This window comes from Anneissia japonica, unplaced genomic scaffold (genome assembly GCF_011630105.1).
Source record: "Anneissia japonica isolate Jap-2015-1 unplaced genomic scaffold, ASM1163010v1 scaffold287714_len2871179_cov188, whole genome shotgun sequence".
Classification (NCBI taxonomy): Eukaryota; Metazoa; Echinodermata; class Crinoidea; order Comatulida; family Comatulidae; genus Anneissia; species Anneissia japonica.
In genome coordinates, this window is record NW_022755542.1 from 1821174 (window position 1) to 1839957 (window position 18784).

At 34.4% G+C, this 18784-nt stretch overlaps 1 protein-coding gene across 5 annotated transcripts in view; it reads left to right on the top strand.

The window, feature by feature from the left end:
• Positions 1 to 1838: 1838 nt before the first annotated feature.
• The window catches only part of LOC117123618 (alpha-adducin-like), a 74888-nt gene continuing 57942 nt past the window's right edge, over positions 1839 to 18784 (top strand). For 4 of the 5 annotated variants that reach the window (XM_033269615.1, XM_033269618.1, XM_033269617.1 and 1 more), the window contains exons 1-2: positions 1839 to 1993; positions 14145 to 14393. In XM_033269615.1, coding sequence (XP_033125506.1) covers positions 14154 to 14393 — 240 coding nt within the window. In that variant the 5' untranslated portion in view covers positions 1839 to 1993; positions 14145 to 14153. Of the gene's footprint in view, positions 1994 to 8114; positions 8267 to 14144; positions 14394 to 18784 lie in introns of those variants that run through there. The other variant, XM_033269616.1, reaches the window with a different exon arrangement.

Consider the following 18784-nt stretch of genomic DNA (forward strand, 5'->3'; position numbering starts at 1 on the left):
AGAATAAGGAAGGAGTGCGAACAGAAATGGTCAACATTATTTTTAAGACAGTCGAGAATGTAAATTTGTGATTTTCTGTAATAAAATTTCAAAAATTTTGAATCTTTACATTTTATCCAACAATCTATCTTTAGGCGTTAACGTTGCCATAAAATGAAAGGTGCGATTCATCCAGCTCTACCCTTCTGACCCCAGTTAGTCCATTTAACCACAGTCCATCGAAATCATGATTGCCAAATATACCAATTTATGGTTCCATTCCAGTGTCGTTATTGACAAAATGATTCTCAAAATCCAAATTTAAACCTTTCCGTTTATCATTTATAAGGAACAACCAACTTATAAAAAGATAAAAAATATATTCTAATTTTAAGACTTTTCATGAACATCGTCAGTCAAATCAATTGTTTCATCAAATAATATAGAAATATATTTTTAGGTTATGAATTCGTTGCTGGGTTTGTTGACATCTTATGTTTAATTGAAAGCTTATAATATATCACCCAAAAAAAGGAAATATTTATTTAAAACACCAGGGCCCAATAAATCGTATAATGTGTTACGTCTAGGCCAACAAACTATAACGTCTTGAAACTTTATAGATGGATAAAGCCACTGCTTATTGCATATACTTAAAGGCTTCCCGTCCTAAATGTCGATGTCGTTTTCGACATTATAATTTGTATAGGCCTAATGTAAATGTCATTAATGTTTCCTGTTATGTAATGGTTGCTGCGGTGTCGCAGTGTGGAATTGATCCAAAAGTCAAATCGCGGCCTGAGTAGGCTATTTAGAAGCATCACTTGTGCTCCATCATAGGCCTACATTTACATATAGCGATGTATCATGTCCGTCTTTTTTAATAGAATTCGCAGACCTCACTATTATATTGATAATATGACTTATCGCTACTGTTTACAGTACGGGGTATATGCCAATAGTAAACTTAAGTGGCAACCTTTTCACAATTAAGACGCATAAAAAAGATACTCTACGTAAATCTCATTATAAGAGTGAACTCAGAGTAGTTATTGGTCGTGAGAAAAAATTCTGTTACCGTAACATGAATTGAACCCATGAATTGAGATTGGAAGCAAGCATTTTAACCACCAACAAGCAATTCAACTCCGCTCTACTATTTGGATGAAACTATTTAAACTAGGCCTATATTAGGCTTAATTAATGTTAAGATGAAACAAAATGTAATACATTCAATTGGGTTCAGATACTGAGTGCAATTTTAGTCTCGTGATTAAATAACCACACTGTAGTCTAAACATTGTATTAATTCATAATATTCAGTGTCGTCACAAGTTTGTCTATTTTTTGTGCAAAACAGCTAAAATAAGGAATAGTGAACGGAGTAATGTATAATTGATAGCGTTGTTTGAAATCAAACACCGAGCTCTGATTATCCACTAATTAGTGAGGGTGTGATCTGCAACAGTACCGTAATATACCGTAAAGTGAACGTCGCCCTCACGTACTGACTGTACCCACCACACCCACCCGCCACACGCACACCTTGACATTACCAAATTCCAGACAAGCGCCCTCAATGTTAACCAAAGTAACAGTGATTGATAAAATGCCTGCTAATCATTCATCTTTCCTCCACGAGTAGTGAAATATCATATCGAAATATTACGTTTAATTATAGATTATTTAAAAATTTTAGTGTGGATGAAATAAAAACTATAATAATTAGCTGAACAGAGGGGTCGTCTTCTAAATTATTTTAAGTTGTGTTTTACGGTTTAAAACAAAATATTACTCAACAGAGGGAGGTAAAACCTAAGATCAACCAGCCGTAAACGGTAATCATTCAACTTGAAGTTGCTATTTACACACCGGTGCCTTGAAAAGCGAGCCGCCGCGCCTTGCATGTACTGTATGTAGTCGAGTGGATATAATTCTAAATTCGAATTTTATAGGTTAATTTAGAAGCAAAAGAAGGACTTTTTTTACAATTATACTGAGAATTAAATAAGAGGTGAGTTTGTTTTAGTCAGAGACATGTTTTTAATTATGACATTGCAGGGAGATGATACCGTTTGTTGTTATAAAAATATTTCATATGAAACCGATGGGATGGATTTCGGATGATGATTGTGCTAGGGAGAACTGTGATGATGATGGTGACAATCAAGCGCAAGGTGCTTCAAGGCCAGGCCAAGTGATAATAATGCAGTGTGTTGTTGATGTAGCACCCTTTGCTCATCCAGCCTAGGTAGCTAAATAAAGAGATAGGGTTTTTTCCAGTTTGCCATGCTGAACTAAGCAAATTAAAGTACCGTGATATAAGAAAAGAGATATATTATTGATCATCCAAAATCACAGTTCAAACAAACTTCACAAACAAGTCTGAGTGAGTGGCACAGGAAATTATTCTAATCTTAGCTAGGCCTAGGCTACAGATTGTCCAATGATGAAGTATGTTGAATTTATTGATGAAGAAATTTGATTGACAAGCAGTAAAAAGTTGATGATTTATGAAGAGTGATATGCCTAGGGCCTAGCGAGGCCCAGACTAGGCTATCTGCCTACGCCTAGTTAAATTTGATAGCATGTTATTAAAGTTTACTATGAAAAATTTCTTGGCTAGGGGCCTAGCCCTAGAACATGTTGAGCATTCTGATTTAGCAGTATAAATGATCAAATTTAAGTGTCTCACTCTCAACTAGCCCAGCCTAAGCGAACTTAAATAAGTGCCTTTTTTGCTAAGTACTACATGCTTTCATATAAATTCAGTGGACCAAAATTATATCTTGAAAGGATTGCAGTTAATCAAGAGTGTGGACACATAGGCCTACCCAACCTGGACCCTTGTATAGTGAATCTTAAATTCATGATTTCTGATGGATATTGTCATAGGCAGATAGTCCATGTATCATGCAGGCGCATGACAGTTGGGCCCATGCCCAACTGTCTGCGTACACCTGACTCTGACCTAACGCCCGTATTCTTAAAACAAACTTTAGTCGAACTTCGAACTAGAACTTAATTTAGTGCTAGTTTCAACTTCAACCTCAATTTGTATTCACAAACAACGTAGTCGAAGTTTTAACTACGACTAAATCAAGTCCTAGTTTTAGTTAAACTGAAGACGACTGGCAAGCAACAACTATCAAACTAACCAATGAAAAGAGCTAATTTTAATAGCAGACGAAATTTTAGAGATCCGGTAATGCGGATGAATATTAAGCTGCCGTCTGTGGTTCAAAAACGTATTTCCTCATAATTCATAATAGATCATCATTCGCTTAATTAATTTTCTATACTAATAACTATATTAGTTGTTAACATATTACGATAGAGAATTTGAACAGTCACTGAAAATTTGCTTTCTTTGGAGAACTGTTATAGTTGAGCCCGAGCGAGGGCGGCGCCATCTTTGTTGTTGTTATGGCGAAGCTACGTGACCGCAGCGCGAGGGATTTCGTGCAAATCAGGAACTATCGCATGTGGCTGGAATAAACATGTTGATTTCTCCTTTTAGAAGATGAACTTAATGTCTCTTTTGTTTAACACACCGAAGATATATCAAACCTGCGTATACAATCGTTTTTCTTCGTTTCACTTTATAGTGAGTTACAAAAAACATGTTTTTAGTGGGGTAAATATTTCAAGTCGGCGATTTAGCCTGACCCTAGGCTGACTAAAAAAATCGGCCTGCGGAGGTGTCATTTTAGTGGAGGTTCGCGTCATTTAGTTGCAGTGCTAGTCAAAGTTCGTTTTAAGAATACGAAATGACGTAATTTTTAAGTTTTAGCTCGAACTACGACTAAAGTTTGTTTTAAGAATACCGGGGTAAGAGTGTCATGTTCAGGTATCAGAAATAATATTAACCCAACTTTTTTTTTTACCTCAGCCCCAACCTGTGGGCTGAGTTGGGTGTTCCCTATATTGTTTTCCCTGTCTGTTAGAAATGTCACCGCAGAAGATTAATAGGGAACATGCGAAATGTAAAGGGCCTTTTTAAAAGTTGTATGTTCAAAAGTTTACAAAATATTCGTCTTAACAACACAAACATGTTTTGTAGTACAATAAATTAGAGAAGGGTTGGGGTGACTGAACAAGCAGGCAATGCCTGTACTGTATACACAAAGTTAATTGAGCCACTTTCCTTGCATGAAAACCACCAAATTTATGATGAAAGTCATCATTGCATGCTATTGTAGAATGCTTCAACTGTAGGGACCTAGTCCCCAAATCCAGATCCTTACTTAGAGCTTTATCCTAGACTTTACCAGTGCATGTGGGTACTCTTTAGACCTCTGCCATTAATAGAAAACATACTCATTAATAAACAATGACTGATTCAGTATTTTATTTTGTATACCACTACCAGTACTGCAATATACCATTTGTTGTTGGATCTTGAATCAAGAACCATATTTACCAGTAATGAAACAAAAACACTAGTTTCTCATTCTAATATTTTGAAAAAAGGAGAATGAGAGGCACTTTTTTTTCCTATTTTTTTCAATCCGAGATGGCAAATCCAAGATAGTCGATGGAAAACAGATACTGTACTACTTTCTCACTTTCGCCAAGTAGATACATTAAAAGAAAATAAAACGACTAGACATGATTAATTCTGTACCGCCTATGTATCCCCAACCATGAACGATCGAGAGAGAAATTTTACTGATGTGAGTTACTGTAGCCAGATTTTTTAAAATAAAGCAAATTTAAAAAATAAAAAATTGGTGAGGCAGAGAAAATGGATGCTCGAGGAGAAACTAGTATTTTTTTTATTCTGTCTTAAATATTAACCAGGTAAAATGACCCATTGCTTAATTCTGCTGTATACCAGTTTGTAAAGTACAGGTGTTCAGTAATTGGTTGTTGATGTAATTTGAATTGTGCAATTTTCAAGTGTAAACAGTAATTTGATTTGCCAGAACCTTGCCAAAAGCTGATTGACATACCTATGGAGGTCAGTGGGTTAACTTACATGTTGGATTTGAGGGGACCCTACAAATTGTATCGTTTTAATATCTAGGACTGTGCCTCGAGAATACTTAAAATAGGGTCAAATATTGTATTTATGTACAGTACAATATTTAGTATTTTCTGTATTTATCCTATCATATAATACCAGGGAGTTGTTATAGTTGATATAACAACTCCCTGGTAATACGTTAAAACAGCAAATTTATTGCTTAAATTGCACATTATTCTTTGCTGAAAGAGAAATTTAGCTAGCTCTAATAGTATTACTATATATTATGTTGTGCTTCTTCTTCTATGACCTTTAAACTACTGTTTTCTTTAGAAAATTATTCTTGGGGTTGTGATGTCATGCTGATATTGGTTAGCAAGCTTAGATTAGTTACCATAGTAACCTTTAATAACGACCTTCAGTCTAAAGGACTGTGGTAGAAATGATGCTCTATGCAATTGAGGCAGGCAATCAACAATTTCAATGCATAAAGTAAGTTGAACTAAAGCATTATGCTACCATTCTATGTCAGTGGATTTTATGTCATAGCCAATGTGGATATCATTGAGAATATTTAAAAATCTATCAAACAGTATTCTTTGAGATATTGTACGGCTACCGTACCCAACTCGGATGTTGATTGTTTTCATTTTAAATTAGGTTATAGACTAAAAATGGACTAAGAAAATACATAACTATATATCAAAAGTTAAATCATAGGTTTTTTTTTTTTTGGTGGGAGGGGGAGGATGAAGGGCCGAGATTTAATGACTACTGACAAAACGAGTGTTAATATATTAAACTCAAGTTTTAAGCTGTAAAACTTACGGCCAAATTTAATTAAAAACATGTTTCTCGTATACTTTATTTTTTTTCTGGGTGTATTCACTTAAAATTTAGAAAGAGAAAATAGAAGAGAAAATCGCAAGCAATACAGAAAGGAGTCTGTATTGTGTCTTGGTCTTGCATCCGCCTATATTTACGATGATATTGTGTGTGGTGACATCTTTGTGTAGAAAAAGAGGAATTTTATCCTCCTTATCATCAAGTTGGCCTAGAAGCCATGAACCGTATTTTGTGTGCATAAGTATTGATGCATTTATGACAAGGAGAGAAAACCAAGGGATTTCCAGTCAGTGATTCAAAGGTTTTTAACTCTTGTGTTGGGTTATAGGAGGATTGGAAATAATCTTTGATTGCTAAGAATACTGTACCAATGTCATGTTGGAAATTAAAGGTTCATGTTGATACTGTGTAAACCTGCGTTTGAAGTTTATTTTGCATCTGCGTAGGTGTCGACTACCGAAGGCCACGAGCACCAGGCGGTGTAAAATGCCTGGGCATTTTGTGGCATAGTCCGTCTAATTTAGTTCATCCATGTTTGTTTTGGTTATCCTTCATATAACATACTACTAGTTTCTTATTGTAGCTTTACTATTGAACATAATCCTTGATTACTAAGAGGAGGGAAGAAAGGTACCTCCCTTCCCCTTAAAAAAAAAACACAACAAAAAAGTAGTCTTTAGCCAAATAGCCAAATCCTAATAAAAGCTGAATTTGGCTAAATATTTTCATTCAAAATTAGCCAAAAAGCTAATGGAATTAAAGCTTTAATTCCTTATATTCTTTTGTTTTTGGCTAATCAACTTTCTATTTGGCTAATTATTTTCATACTGAGTTAGCCAAATTGCTAAATATTGTTTTTGTCCAGCTTAAACTCTGACTGTTGTAATTTAAAGCTAGGGTAATGATATACTTGTAGACGGATTCTGCCCAAAAAAAAAAAAATGGGTCTCCATACAACCTTGGTATAGTTTCCCTCGGATATCGTTTTTCAATGTTAAATGTTGTTATCCTTGCTTGGCTTGGATAATATTGACTTTAGTAGCTAGGTATAATGAAGGTAGTCACGAGGGAAGGTATGACCAGCTGTGAGGACAGTCAAAATTCAGTAAGATGATCTTGAAAGAATAATCTTCACTGTTCATTTCTCTTCATAATGTATTAGAAAAAAAAAACTGCATCATACCTGATATGTTAAAAACATGAATTTGTATTCACTGTACACAAGAGCTTAAAGCCAACAACTGTGATGAATGAATGCATGGTGTAAAAATTCTGACCATACTATCACATTATATGTGACAAGTAAATGTAATACCGTAAAACCTTAAATTGAAGCCCCGGGCTTCTGTTTTTTGGAACTTTAGATGGGCTTCTTTTCTAGGCTACTTTTGCAAAGTAAAGATGGGGGCTTCTTTTCAAAATGAATGCTGTAAATTTTGGGAATTGCTATTATAAATCAATAAATAAGGCCACTACGTATAACATCAATCTATATCATGGAGTGTATTAACTGGCTTTAAATCACCTAAACTACTGTATAAACCAAGCATGTTTTTAATTTATTTAGTTTCTTTGCAATTCATGTATGGTGTATGTACTGTAGTATAGTATTTCGAAAAGAAGCCTAGATGCTTCTTTTCGAGGCTAATTCTGAAAACTGAAGAGGTGGGCCTCAATTTGAAATGGGCTTCTGCTCAAGATTAAGTCCATTGGGTTTCAATTCAAGGTTTTTTTGTTTTTTTTATAAGAACACATTTATAAGAACATTGAAATTGCCAAAAAATTAACAAGTTGAGGCGTAGGTAAAATGTCATATGATGTTTTTATTTAAAAAAATTAAAAGGAAAGAAAACGAACATATCATTATCTATACCTTACTTGCAGTAGGTGTGACTATGTAATTAATACTCTCTATAATACAGTACAATAATATATTGCTGTACAATAATAATTTTCCACATTTGTAAAGTGTTGTAAAACTAAGGACAAAATAAGAACATTTTGAGCCTGAAATTGGCAAAAAAATGAGAACACTGAGTCTGGGCAAAATTTTACTGGTTCTTAAAAAAAAGTTTTATGATAGTATGTAGGAGTAAGGAGAGAGCTTTAGCAGGTACCTTTCATCAGTTGGTAAGTGAAGGCTTAGCTGATTTTAGTCATATTGATTAGGGTGAAGACAATCTGGCTTTGTATCTTTTATTTATTTTTGATTATAGTCAGTGAAGACATTTTGGTCATTGTTAACAGGTTGAGGTGATTGATCATTGTTAGCACATTGGGGTGAAGACATTGTATTGGTTATTGTTAGCTTACCTCCATGTTGTCAGCAAGTTGATTGTGGTGGTCACGGATGGGTGATACCAATCCATGAATTCAGTTTGAGTCTGTTTTTCTTAAATAACAATAGAATGATACCAATACTGTTGTACAAGGGCGTCCAATAAATCATTATACACAAGGCCTCCTTCTAAGGTAAGTATACTCATAATTTCCTGGATTTCTGTTTATTATTGTGTAAACAGAGGAACATTTAATTGTAGCACATTTTGTGATCAATCATTTGAAGCTGTTATTGTAGAAATGGATAGTAACCAATGTACTGAGTCTAATCCTGGCAGGAAAAAAAATACAGGTCTCCCTCCAATTAAAGACTACTTTTGGGGTCAGGGTTTCTGTGGTCTGTAGCAGCTTTGGTCTCTAAAATAGAATGATAAAGATAAAAGACATTTTTTTTTAATTTGGGACCTTAGGAAAGTGGTCTTTAATTGGAGGTTAATTTAAATTGGATGTTCTTTAATTAGAGGAAGACCTGTATGTCAATTTTTTAAGCCTTAATAATAGTTGATAGATAAGAGTCTTAAGTTTAAATAATAAGTCCTATCTCTCATTGATAGTATCAAAGTAAACTAATTTGGATATTTCCTAGGTTTTAAAAATGTGGTTTTTTTTTAAATTTAAAAAAGTAATAAAAATATGAAAGTATGATAAGTGAGTGGGCTGAAGCCATGGCTGAAGTATTTCAGTCTAGACATGCTATGCTATGGAATATTGGCAGTCTCATATTGTGTACAGTAACCCTATACTTCCATTAAGTGTACTGTTCATCACTTGGGATATGTTACATCAAAGATGTACTCCAGGTGTTTTCTTTCCAAAATGTGGATACCTGTGTTACACAAACTTCCTGGTTTGTACAGTTGTGCTTTACTGTTTAGTAGGTGTAGGATAAGCTAGTTTCAAAATATTTGGATCCACTTCAGATTTTTTCCCCCTTGTTTTGCGTTATTTTCTAAAGATCAATGGAGGAGGGTGGAATTAAAACAAAATTTTGTTTTCTTATTTGGCAATTAGTTTTGCCAAAAAGTTGTAAGTGATACATTTTTCTAATAATAATATGAAGAGGATATATTTTTTGTTATATGGATAAGCACTTTATTTCATGCGTACCTCATAATTTGAACTTGAAAATGATATTATGTGGTAGTCAAAAGCGTGTTTTTAAGCATTACTTAGGCTTGAGTATTCATTCCAAACATACTAATTGGTAAAATCCTTTATATTATCTAAAATAAACAGGCCTAAATGTCATTTGCTATGATGATATCTGTATTCATTACTTTATGCTTTTATTGTAATTCATATCATTGGTACAATTATGGTTGCTACTGTAATTGACAGATACTATAATGGTTTCATATTTGGTATACCTGCTAACCAGCACAACCATAACGTAGTACAAGGACTGTTAATATTCCATATCACAACATAAATACCATTCATTAGAAAAAACATCCCATAATGTTATCCAGGTAAACCGTAACCTTATCATGACAGTATAAGCTGCTTGATGATTGTTAATGTGATGTGCTTAACGTACATATTATGCTATGCGTGGATGCCTGCTTAGTTCTACTGTACTGTTGAGCTTTAATAATAGTAAGAATTGATTTATTTGTAGAAGCTGGCTAGTGGACAGAGGTCATAGGATCATTCAGTAGTGCTGCACTTGCAAATGTTGTGTTCATGATATTCAAGGTTCTAACAGTGAATGTATTGATTTCCCTTGTACTACAAGGCTGCAGTGCTTTGACTTGCATATACCAAACATGATATATAATACCGCCAGTAATTTTTAATCAGATCACATAATTTCTTAACACCTTCTTATCATCACTGACTAGTGGTTTGTGAACAGTAGCACCAAACACGATATACTGTACTGGTAATTTTTAATCAGATCACATAACCAACAGATCTGTGATTTTCAACAATAAATGCCTTCATTGCACTCATGCATGCAGTGATTCTATAAACTATTTCAAGCTATATATTTTGCACATTTAAGTTTACAGTAATGTCAACTGTTGACCTGAATCCAATCTAGCCTGAGGGATTTTGAGGCCCATATTACAGGTACTGCAATGGTGAGAGTTGTAACAATTCAGTATTATATGCAATAATATATGACATTAGTATGTGTTTTTGCAGAGGGGGTGGGGAATATGTAAGTGTTGATGTTTGTGGGTGTTTGCATGTGTGTGCAGGATTTCTTGCATGAATTCAAAACACTCATACTGTACAAATTACAATAGGGCATATTATCTGTCTTGAATTATATTTAGATTGAGTTTTTTTTATATTAAAAATTCTTTATTTATTCTTTTGATTATTTTTATTTAAAAAGACATTTATTGTCACTGGTGTACTTACAGCTATTACATTTAACAATTAATAAATACTTAGATAATTTGATCCTAGACTTACTATAAATTGCGTCAGGTGTATTGTTGTAGAGTGTGTAACAAACTTGGCATTATAAATTTGCTAGGCGACTGAGGACATTAATAGTAATTTGTAATAGCTTGATCTGGCAGCAATTGCAATTTATTGAGGATCTTCTGAAAGGCTTTCATAGAGTAAGGTCAGTAGATGATATGATTGACAGTGACATGTTTTCATCAGTCAACAGCATCAACAGCGGTTCAGAAGCAGCGTGGGATACAACAGAAATAGGTGTCTGGACCGATTCATTCTGTTAGTTTGTTACACTTGGCATAATGTGTTGATGACATTTTCGATGTTACAGCCATTGCTGACTTGCTTTAATAATAGCTTAGACTGTTTGTTGAGTTTACATGCTATTTTTTTGTAAATTGCTTGTCGAACTTAAAATTTAGAAAGCAATGTACTCATAAAGAAAAAAAAAGATAAAAACACTACACTACATAATTGAATGGTGCTACCAAAGAATTCATTAAGTACATTGCAGATTTACCAGTGCTTCTGGATGGCACTCTCAGAAATAAATTTAATTTTTTTTTTTTTTTATGGGGGAGTTGGAGGGCTATTTAAATCCATCCCTGTGAGGACAAGCATACAGAATGTTATGTTTTCTTTTTAGTTCTCTTCATCATTACTGTAATTACTATATATTCCTATTCCTTACAAGGTAATTCAGTACTGTATTTGAAAATTTCCTGTCATCTGTATTTATTACCACTGTAAGTGTATGATGACAGCTAATGAGGTTTTTAATGTAATGTATTCAGAGAAACAAAAACATAAACTTAAAGTAGACTTATTTATTGCTTTGAGTGAATGCAACTGAGTGTGTTTACTTTCTTCAATATTTATGAATGCTGAAAATCTCCAGCTACTCATTCAACTTGAAATAAGCCATTTGATGATACAGTAACCGGTAATGACAACTGCTACATGTATATGATATGTCCCCAATGGGATGTTACTTCTGTGTGTTTAATAGTTTACCTGAATACTGTAATTTAAACAGAAATTATCCTTCCTATAATGTCCTTAGATTTTTAATACAACATCACTATGTTTTATAATAAATTTATTTTTACTAGTTCCATGTATGTAACACATTAACTGCAACTCACATCGTGAACTAACACAATCAAAGTAGATTGTGTTAGTGAAATTAAGAAAGCACGTCAAAATACACGCTGTTGTTGTTAAGGACTTTTTGTGTGGTAAAGAATACAAACTTGCTTGACAACCAATACGTGCTCGTTTTGACGCACTACTGTGATTTCACGAACTAACACAATCTACTTTGATTGTGTTAGTCCGTGATGTGAGCGACAAATTCTTGGATGTGAAGATTATATCCAGGCACACACTGAATTGATAGTTGTCGGCTGACGCTATTCCATTGAAAAAGCAACATAGCGAGGCGTGCCATCGCATAACAGATTGTTGACTCTGATTGCCACTGAAAATCAGTAGACGCCATCACGTCAAGACCTCACTAAGATGCCAGCCAGCCGATGGTTGTGCCGATGTGCGTGCAACAGCTATGATTGAATAGCATTTGGTAGAGTGGTTGCAAACATCATTTATAGCGCTATTTCATGAAGATAGAGCACTCAAAGCGCGGACTATAGCTCATACAGTAACTTCTTATCATCTAAGGGTCTCTCCACCCAGGTATATAAATGGGTACCGGCATATGCTGGGAAGTTAAAACAGACTGCAGTGCTGGAGGAGTGGCGAACTCCCACAGCCTAGCTCAGTTCTGGCACAAACGCCAAGAAAAGAGAGAGGGGCACCCTGGCATGTGAGCCCAGAGCTTCAGGTTTCGACCTTTACTACTTTACTAAGGGTCTCTTCATAACTGAGCTAGCCAGTAAACCAGCTACAGTACTCTTTTCTGTCCACAATAGGGACTATATATATGGACTAGTACACCGTGGTAGCCTTCCTGCAAGTCTCAAAAGATGTACAGGGTTCTTTATAGTGCACATGAGCCAATTTTGTACTCTTGGATTACAGTTTATAGTCCTCATCAGAAGACTTGTTCCACCTCCAGAACCATAGGCAAGCGTGCTGTTTGAACCAGCACCGATACTATGGCTGTAGGTTGCAGAGCCCCTGCCTTAACTGCTCGGCCATTTGAGCTGACTACTTTTATCTCATGAATGTAGTGTGAGGTATTACCCAGGCTTCACAGAGATGATTTACCGTACGGTTCAGCCACAATCCTAAAGTTGAAGTTCCTTTAAATGTAGGATATTTTATGCATATCAATGTCATTTTACATAAATTTCTGTTATCATGGGAAACAAATAGTGAGTAGTACAAGTGATAGTCATTCCTGATATATCAAAAATCTCTGATCACTATTGTTGACGTAATAATCCAGAACAAAGACTAGCCACTTAACAGATATTAAGCTGTCTTCTCATTGGATTTATTTCTGTGGTCGGACCATGGTCAAACTCTGTTGGCATAATCAAAATAAATCCAGTGTCAACAGCCTGGAAAACATTGATCTTAAAAGTATTAGTTAACGTCATGGAAGCTTGAATAGATCCGTGGTTAATTTATCCAAGCCAAAAAATTAACTGACCAAATTATGCATAACAATCCAAAGTTAATACTTGTCATGGTATTGTTCAAGTATATGCCTACCACCTAATTATTGGACTCTCTAGGTCTATACATTAATCTAAAATATAAGTGCGGTAATCCTACAGGTACGTATGATGGTCGTTTGATGATTGAAAAAGTTCAGAATCACATGGCGGCAAACTCACATACTCGCTAGACCAATGCGCATGAGTCATTAAACCAAAGGTGCATTTTTCATTCTTACCAACAGGAAACTATGTCAATAGATTTTGTTGATTGTTGTAGCGTTCTATTTACCTAGCTATTGTTATGTAGTTGAATTGTCTACCTCGTTCCCAGAGCGATTGGGTGTTGAGTAAATAGTTGAATGCACTTATTGTGCACAGTGTGTGGCATTGTCGTGTTTTAGAATGGAGTGCCTGGGCTTAATGTGTAGTAATTTAACGCTGTTGCAACTCTAAAAATGTTTTATTCATCAATTTCAAACAAACTGAGAAGTAATAAATATAGGTCAGGTTATTTTATTTTTGTAGTTTTTGTTATAAAATATGAAAAACCCTAAACAATTCAATGGAAACATGAATAAACAATTTAAAATCATTCAGTACATAGTGTCTACTTTTTTAACATTCTGTAGAATACCTATAGAAAGTGTAACTATAGGCCTAGTTTTTTTAGTAAACCCAATCTATTGATACAGGTATACGTTTTCTACTATGTACTACAGTATGAGATGATTCCTGCGATCGCAGTATTTTGTCCTTATACCCTTCATTCCTCTATTTTCCTGATGGCTGTAATCTCAATGAAATACTACAACAAACCTCAGATATGCAGTTTAACACATTTAATTTAAATACAGTGCACCCTCCTGGAGTGCAAACTGTAGTCAGAATACAGTTACTGTATTTTCATTAGATATTTGAAACACACAGAAGATAATGCTAATTATATTTTTATATTTAAAATCTTCTAGTGATTCACAATGGCTGAAGTAGTACCTAATGATACACAAGAGCCGATGGTGAACGGAAATACAACACAGCCAACACCACCTCCACAGGAGGAACTAACAGAAGCGGAGATTCTAGAAAAGGAAAGCCAGAGACCAGCAAATATCAAAGCTGATATGAAAGATATGGAACGCAACCGACGTGTATCTCTGATCCTAAACAGTCAGGCATTCCGTGAGGAGTTGGAAGCCATAGTTGAAAGCCAACTAAAGGTAAATGTAGATTGCATATGTGATGTTCATTTGTAAATGACTGGTTTGAATCATGCAAAGACCTTCTCCATAGCCCGCATCCTGCAACAAGGGGGAACAAAAGAATGAACCAGTCCATTCCCCACCGATTTGTATACCTTGTTGACCCTTTTGTGTATGCATGTTTTGTTTCATCATTAAAAGATATTTAGTATTAAACAGTTACCAAGATTTCTTTAGGTTTTAATAAATTCTTTTTAAATACACATTTACCTCTATTTTTATAACTAGGATTAATTCCAACCAAGGCTGGTAGTATCGCTAGACCTTTTCTGGACTTAGTCGGAACCTTCAACAATTCTAAGATATTCTAGGTATATAATACTGTTCATTTAACCAAGTTTTAGTTCATTGTTACAAGAAGGATCTTACTAAGTATTGTTACTTTCTAATCCAAAAACTAAAGTTTATCACATTTTTTTTTACAGAAGCATACAGAAGCATAGTTTGATTATTTAAGGTACCATATTTATTATTGCCCTGACAGTTGTCTGTCTCAATTATTAATCATTTCTAAATAGCAACGAGTGACTATTGACAAAGATTGAGGAAGTTTGCAATTTAAATGGTGTAGAAAAAGGAAAAGGCATATTATTTACTGTAGGAATAGGATGTAATCTATTATTTTGATTTAGTCACTAATCACATAATCTAAATAATCACATTCTCAGTGCATCAATGCTTAACGCTAAGCATTCATCATTCTAATATTGAATTTTGATTGATTGAACATCATTCTGAAACTAAATTAAATTGTATCTATTGGTCTTCAATCTTCCTGTTGTGTCTACAGTTATGGTATTTAACGTTATCTATCCTTTTTTTTAAAACTCAACTACCTCCTACATTGGTTGTACAATTCTACAACATGTATGTAGTTATGGTGGGCGGGGCCACCCAGCCTTGAAGTTTTCCACCCAGTCTAAAGCTAATTTCATGGCCCTCCACCCACCGTTATTAACTTGCTTGCCCATGCTTAAAATCTACTCTTATTAATTAGAGTTTACCAATGTTATGAATCACCCACTCACCCTTAAAATGTCTACTACCCTTTCTTAGTTTTCTATATCTACAACCCTGCTACAATTAACTGATTGTTTCAATACTCACATTTTGACAATAACAAATTGACTGATTGATAAAATAATTAGCTTTATTTTCTAATTCCAATACATAACCATGGAATTGCCCTCTTCTTGTTTGTTCAATTTTTCAATGAAAGTTGGTACCATGTTATTTAAAATTTACTGTAGCAATAACATATTGGTTGGTTGATTGATTGATTGAAATAAAGATGAAGTGGTTTTGATTCTGATGCTAATTCCTTGTCAACTGGATTTAAGCTTCATAAATCTGTCAGTCTTTGATGGTTAAAAAAAGTTAAGTTGTGTTTCAAGCATGATTGATATATCAGTAATCAGGTTATTATACAAACTTAATGTCCTGAAATTGGCCACAAATGTATTTGCTACTTTTTTTTTTATTTCCTTCACATCCAACTGCAAGTACACTCGCCACTTACAGGATGGAATAATGCTTTATAAACCCAAGTCTTTTTATGATGCTTAGGGAGTGGAGTTGTTTTTGGTCGTAAGAAAAAGTCCTGCTGTGAGAGGAATTGAACCCAGGACCCTGGGATCAGAAGGCAAGCATCTTAACCACTGAGGTATTCAACTCCTCTACTCCTCCACTCAAATAAGCAGAAATGGGGTTGGGAAGTGGGTTTGGCTAGTGTTTGTTTGTTTGTTGTTTTTTTTTTTGGTTAGTGTTTCTTGTCTTTTATTTGCAAATCCAGAAGCACTGGCTGCAAATCCCTGCCCATGTTAAAGCATTCCGTATATTTTTACTGCATTGTGCTACTTTGTTCTCGTGGTCCATCCATGATAAGGATTATTGTTTGTACCTTCAGTGAAGTACTGTAGTCATTCCCTGTTTCATTCCAAAGATTCCCAACTTTGATTTGCAATGTTCGAAACCTATGGTTACTTTCCGATCCTGGCTAATGGGTCCCTGTCTAAATTTAATGGGCAACGATTTCTTCCCAATCAATTCTAAGGATTCCTTTCACTTATTTCAAACTCCAATTAGCAATGGTTGCTTTCCTGTTCATTGCCAAAGATTCCTGTCTTATTTTTGCCACTGTGATTGTTTTTCCAGTCTGTTTTAATAATGATTCCTTCCTTCCTGATTAACCTCTTACTTTAGTAGAGTAATTGCTTTCCTCTTATTTGCACCTCCAAAAAGCAATCCTAATTATACACTTAGAGAAATATATTCAAAAAGACATTTTTGGTTAAATAGGTTTTTAATATTCATCTTTGCTCCATTTAAATTATAATTCATAATACTTGTTTAATGTCACTTGGGCATCGAGAACTGATGATGTTAGCATTTTCATCTTAATAATCGAAGCGATCTCAATGATGTACTGTAAACATCGGGACATCATCTAATCACAATCGGTTTGTGTGGGTGTTGGCAGGCAATGCTTCTTTAGATCTCCAAACTAGGTTTGTATAATTCTATTTTAGTCTTGTCAACAAACCTACTGTTTCTTCTTAAATTTGAATAATTTATTCGATTGTATTAAAGTTCAATATTTGTTTAAATTGATTTTTCAAGAAGTAGAGAAGAATGTAATTAAATGTCGTCTGTTTGCATGTACTACAAAGGTTTTAAATATTTAGTAGAGAGCAGAGGAGGTTGCATATACAGGGGCAGTGGGAAGGGAACAACAAATGCTCTTTCCCCTCCCCTCCTCATCCAAATATGCTAAAGTACTTTACAATCACATTAATACTACCTTATTTTGTCAGCTATTTCCCCCACACTTTTTCATTAGGCATTCACCTTTGCACCCCCATCAGTCTTCCCTCTTCATTTCAGTACCCTAAGATAGGCCACTGTCCAGGGGTAATAAACCACTATTGATTTGGTACATTGTTAGATAGTTAAAGGTGCCATTATGTTGCACTTGCAATAAATGTATGGCATTGGGTCTTATTTTAATGATGCTCAATGCCAGGAAGGACAATAATGCTGACTGCAAGTTACACGAAATAAATATTGTTTTAAAAGTAGAACTATAGAAGTACTGTAGGCTATTGTAGTATTTAAGTGGAGCTTACAGTAACTAGGACATGTCATTTTGTGTTTTTTCTTTTTAATCTCAACGTCTCTTTGGTTAGAACATTGCATGTTAATTACAAGAGTGCTGTAGGACTATGTCACATTTTATGGTGTAGTTACTGGTATTGATGATCAAGTTTATCTTGATGACCTTTGTGGCATTTTGGTAGGAGCTACAACACTATAATATCAGTCCTAATTGAATGCTTGATTTAGTGTTTTGGTGATCTGCAACTACAATATACTGTCAAGTTAACGTAATTAAGTATGATTTCATTGTCAGTCTCAAGAGTTGCATATTTTTCTCCTGTTTAAACACAATGAAAATATCCTTAGAATAGCTTGGCAAATTAAGCCAATCCAAGAATAATTGTTGAGCTGACTGTATAAACACAACAGTGATGTAAAGCCACATTTTATGAAGCAGATCTTATTCTTACTCAGCCATCTTTTGTTGGATACCAAATCACCAATTTAGTTAAACTCCATTAAAAATAACTTACTACATTTTTGTACAATACGATATGAAAAAACATTATTTTGTATGAGTATCAACTTGCATTCTTGGAAATAGTATAAAAATAATGAAAAATAGACATATAGTATTAAACATTTTTCCGTCAGTTTCCTCAATTATATTAACAGCTAAACTACCATTGATGGGAAAACAAATTTATTTATTTTCTGGTGATGATGAATGCATTATATTCTTATAAAAAATTTTTGAATAAGGTGAAATATGAAACTAATTAATGCATTCAGTCCAGATGTAGTGGCGTATCTAGAAGTCTTGAAATAGGGTGCTTATAGGGCGCGAAGGTGAAGTGGGAAAGGGGGCTTGATGATCAGTTGAGGGGGCACTAATTAGTAAAATACGGTGATTTTAGATGATCTTTAGTTACTTGACTGATTTTTTGGGGGCAACAAGTAATTTATGGGGGGGGGAGATCTTCCCTAGATATGCCAATGTCCAGATACATATGCAATTATACTTAATGAGAAAAACAAATTTATAATTTAAATCATCTTGCTTCACTTCATTCTCTATAAATTGCGTTGTGTAGATGACTGTATTTGCTGTATCCTCTTACCCGATTTATTTACCATTGTTGGTTTGATTCATCTTATAATCCGTGCTTTCAAAATTTAAAAAGCAAACAGGTAAGAATTATAATAATTAATAATAACTCAGCACATAATGAATTCAATTTATATCTACAAAT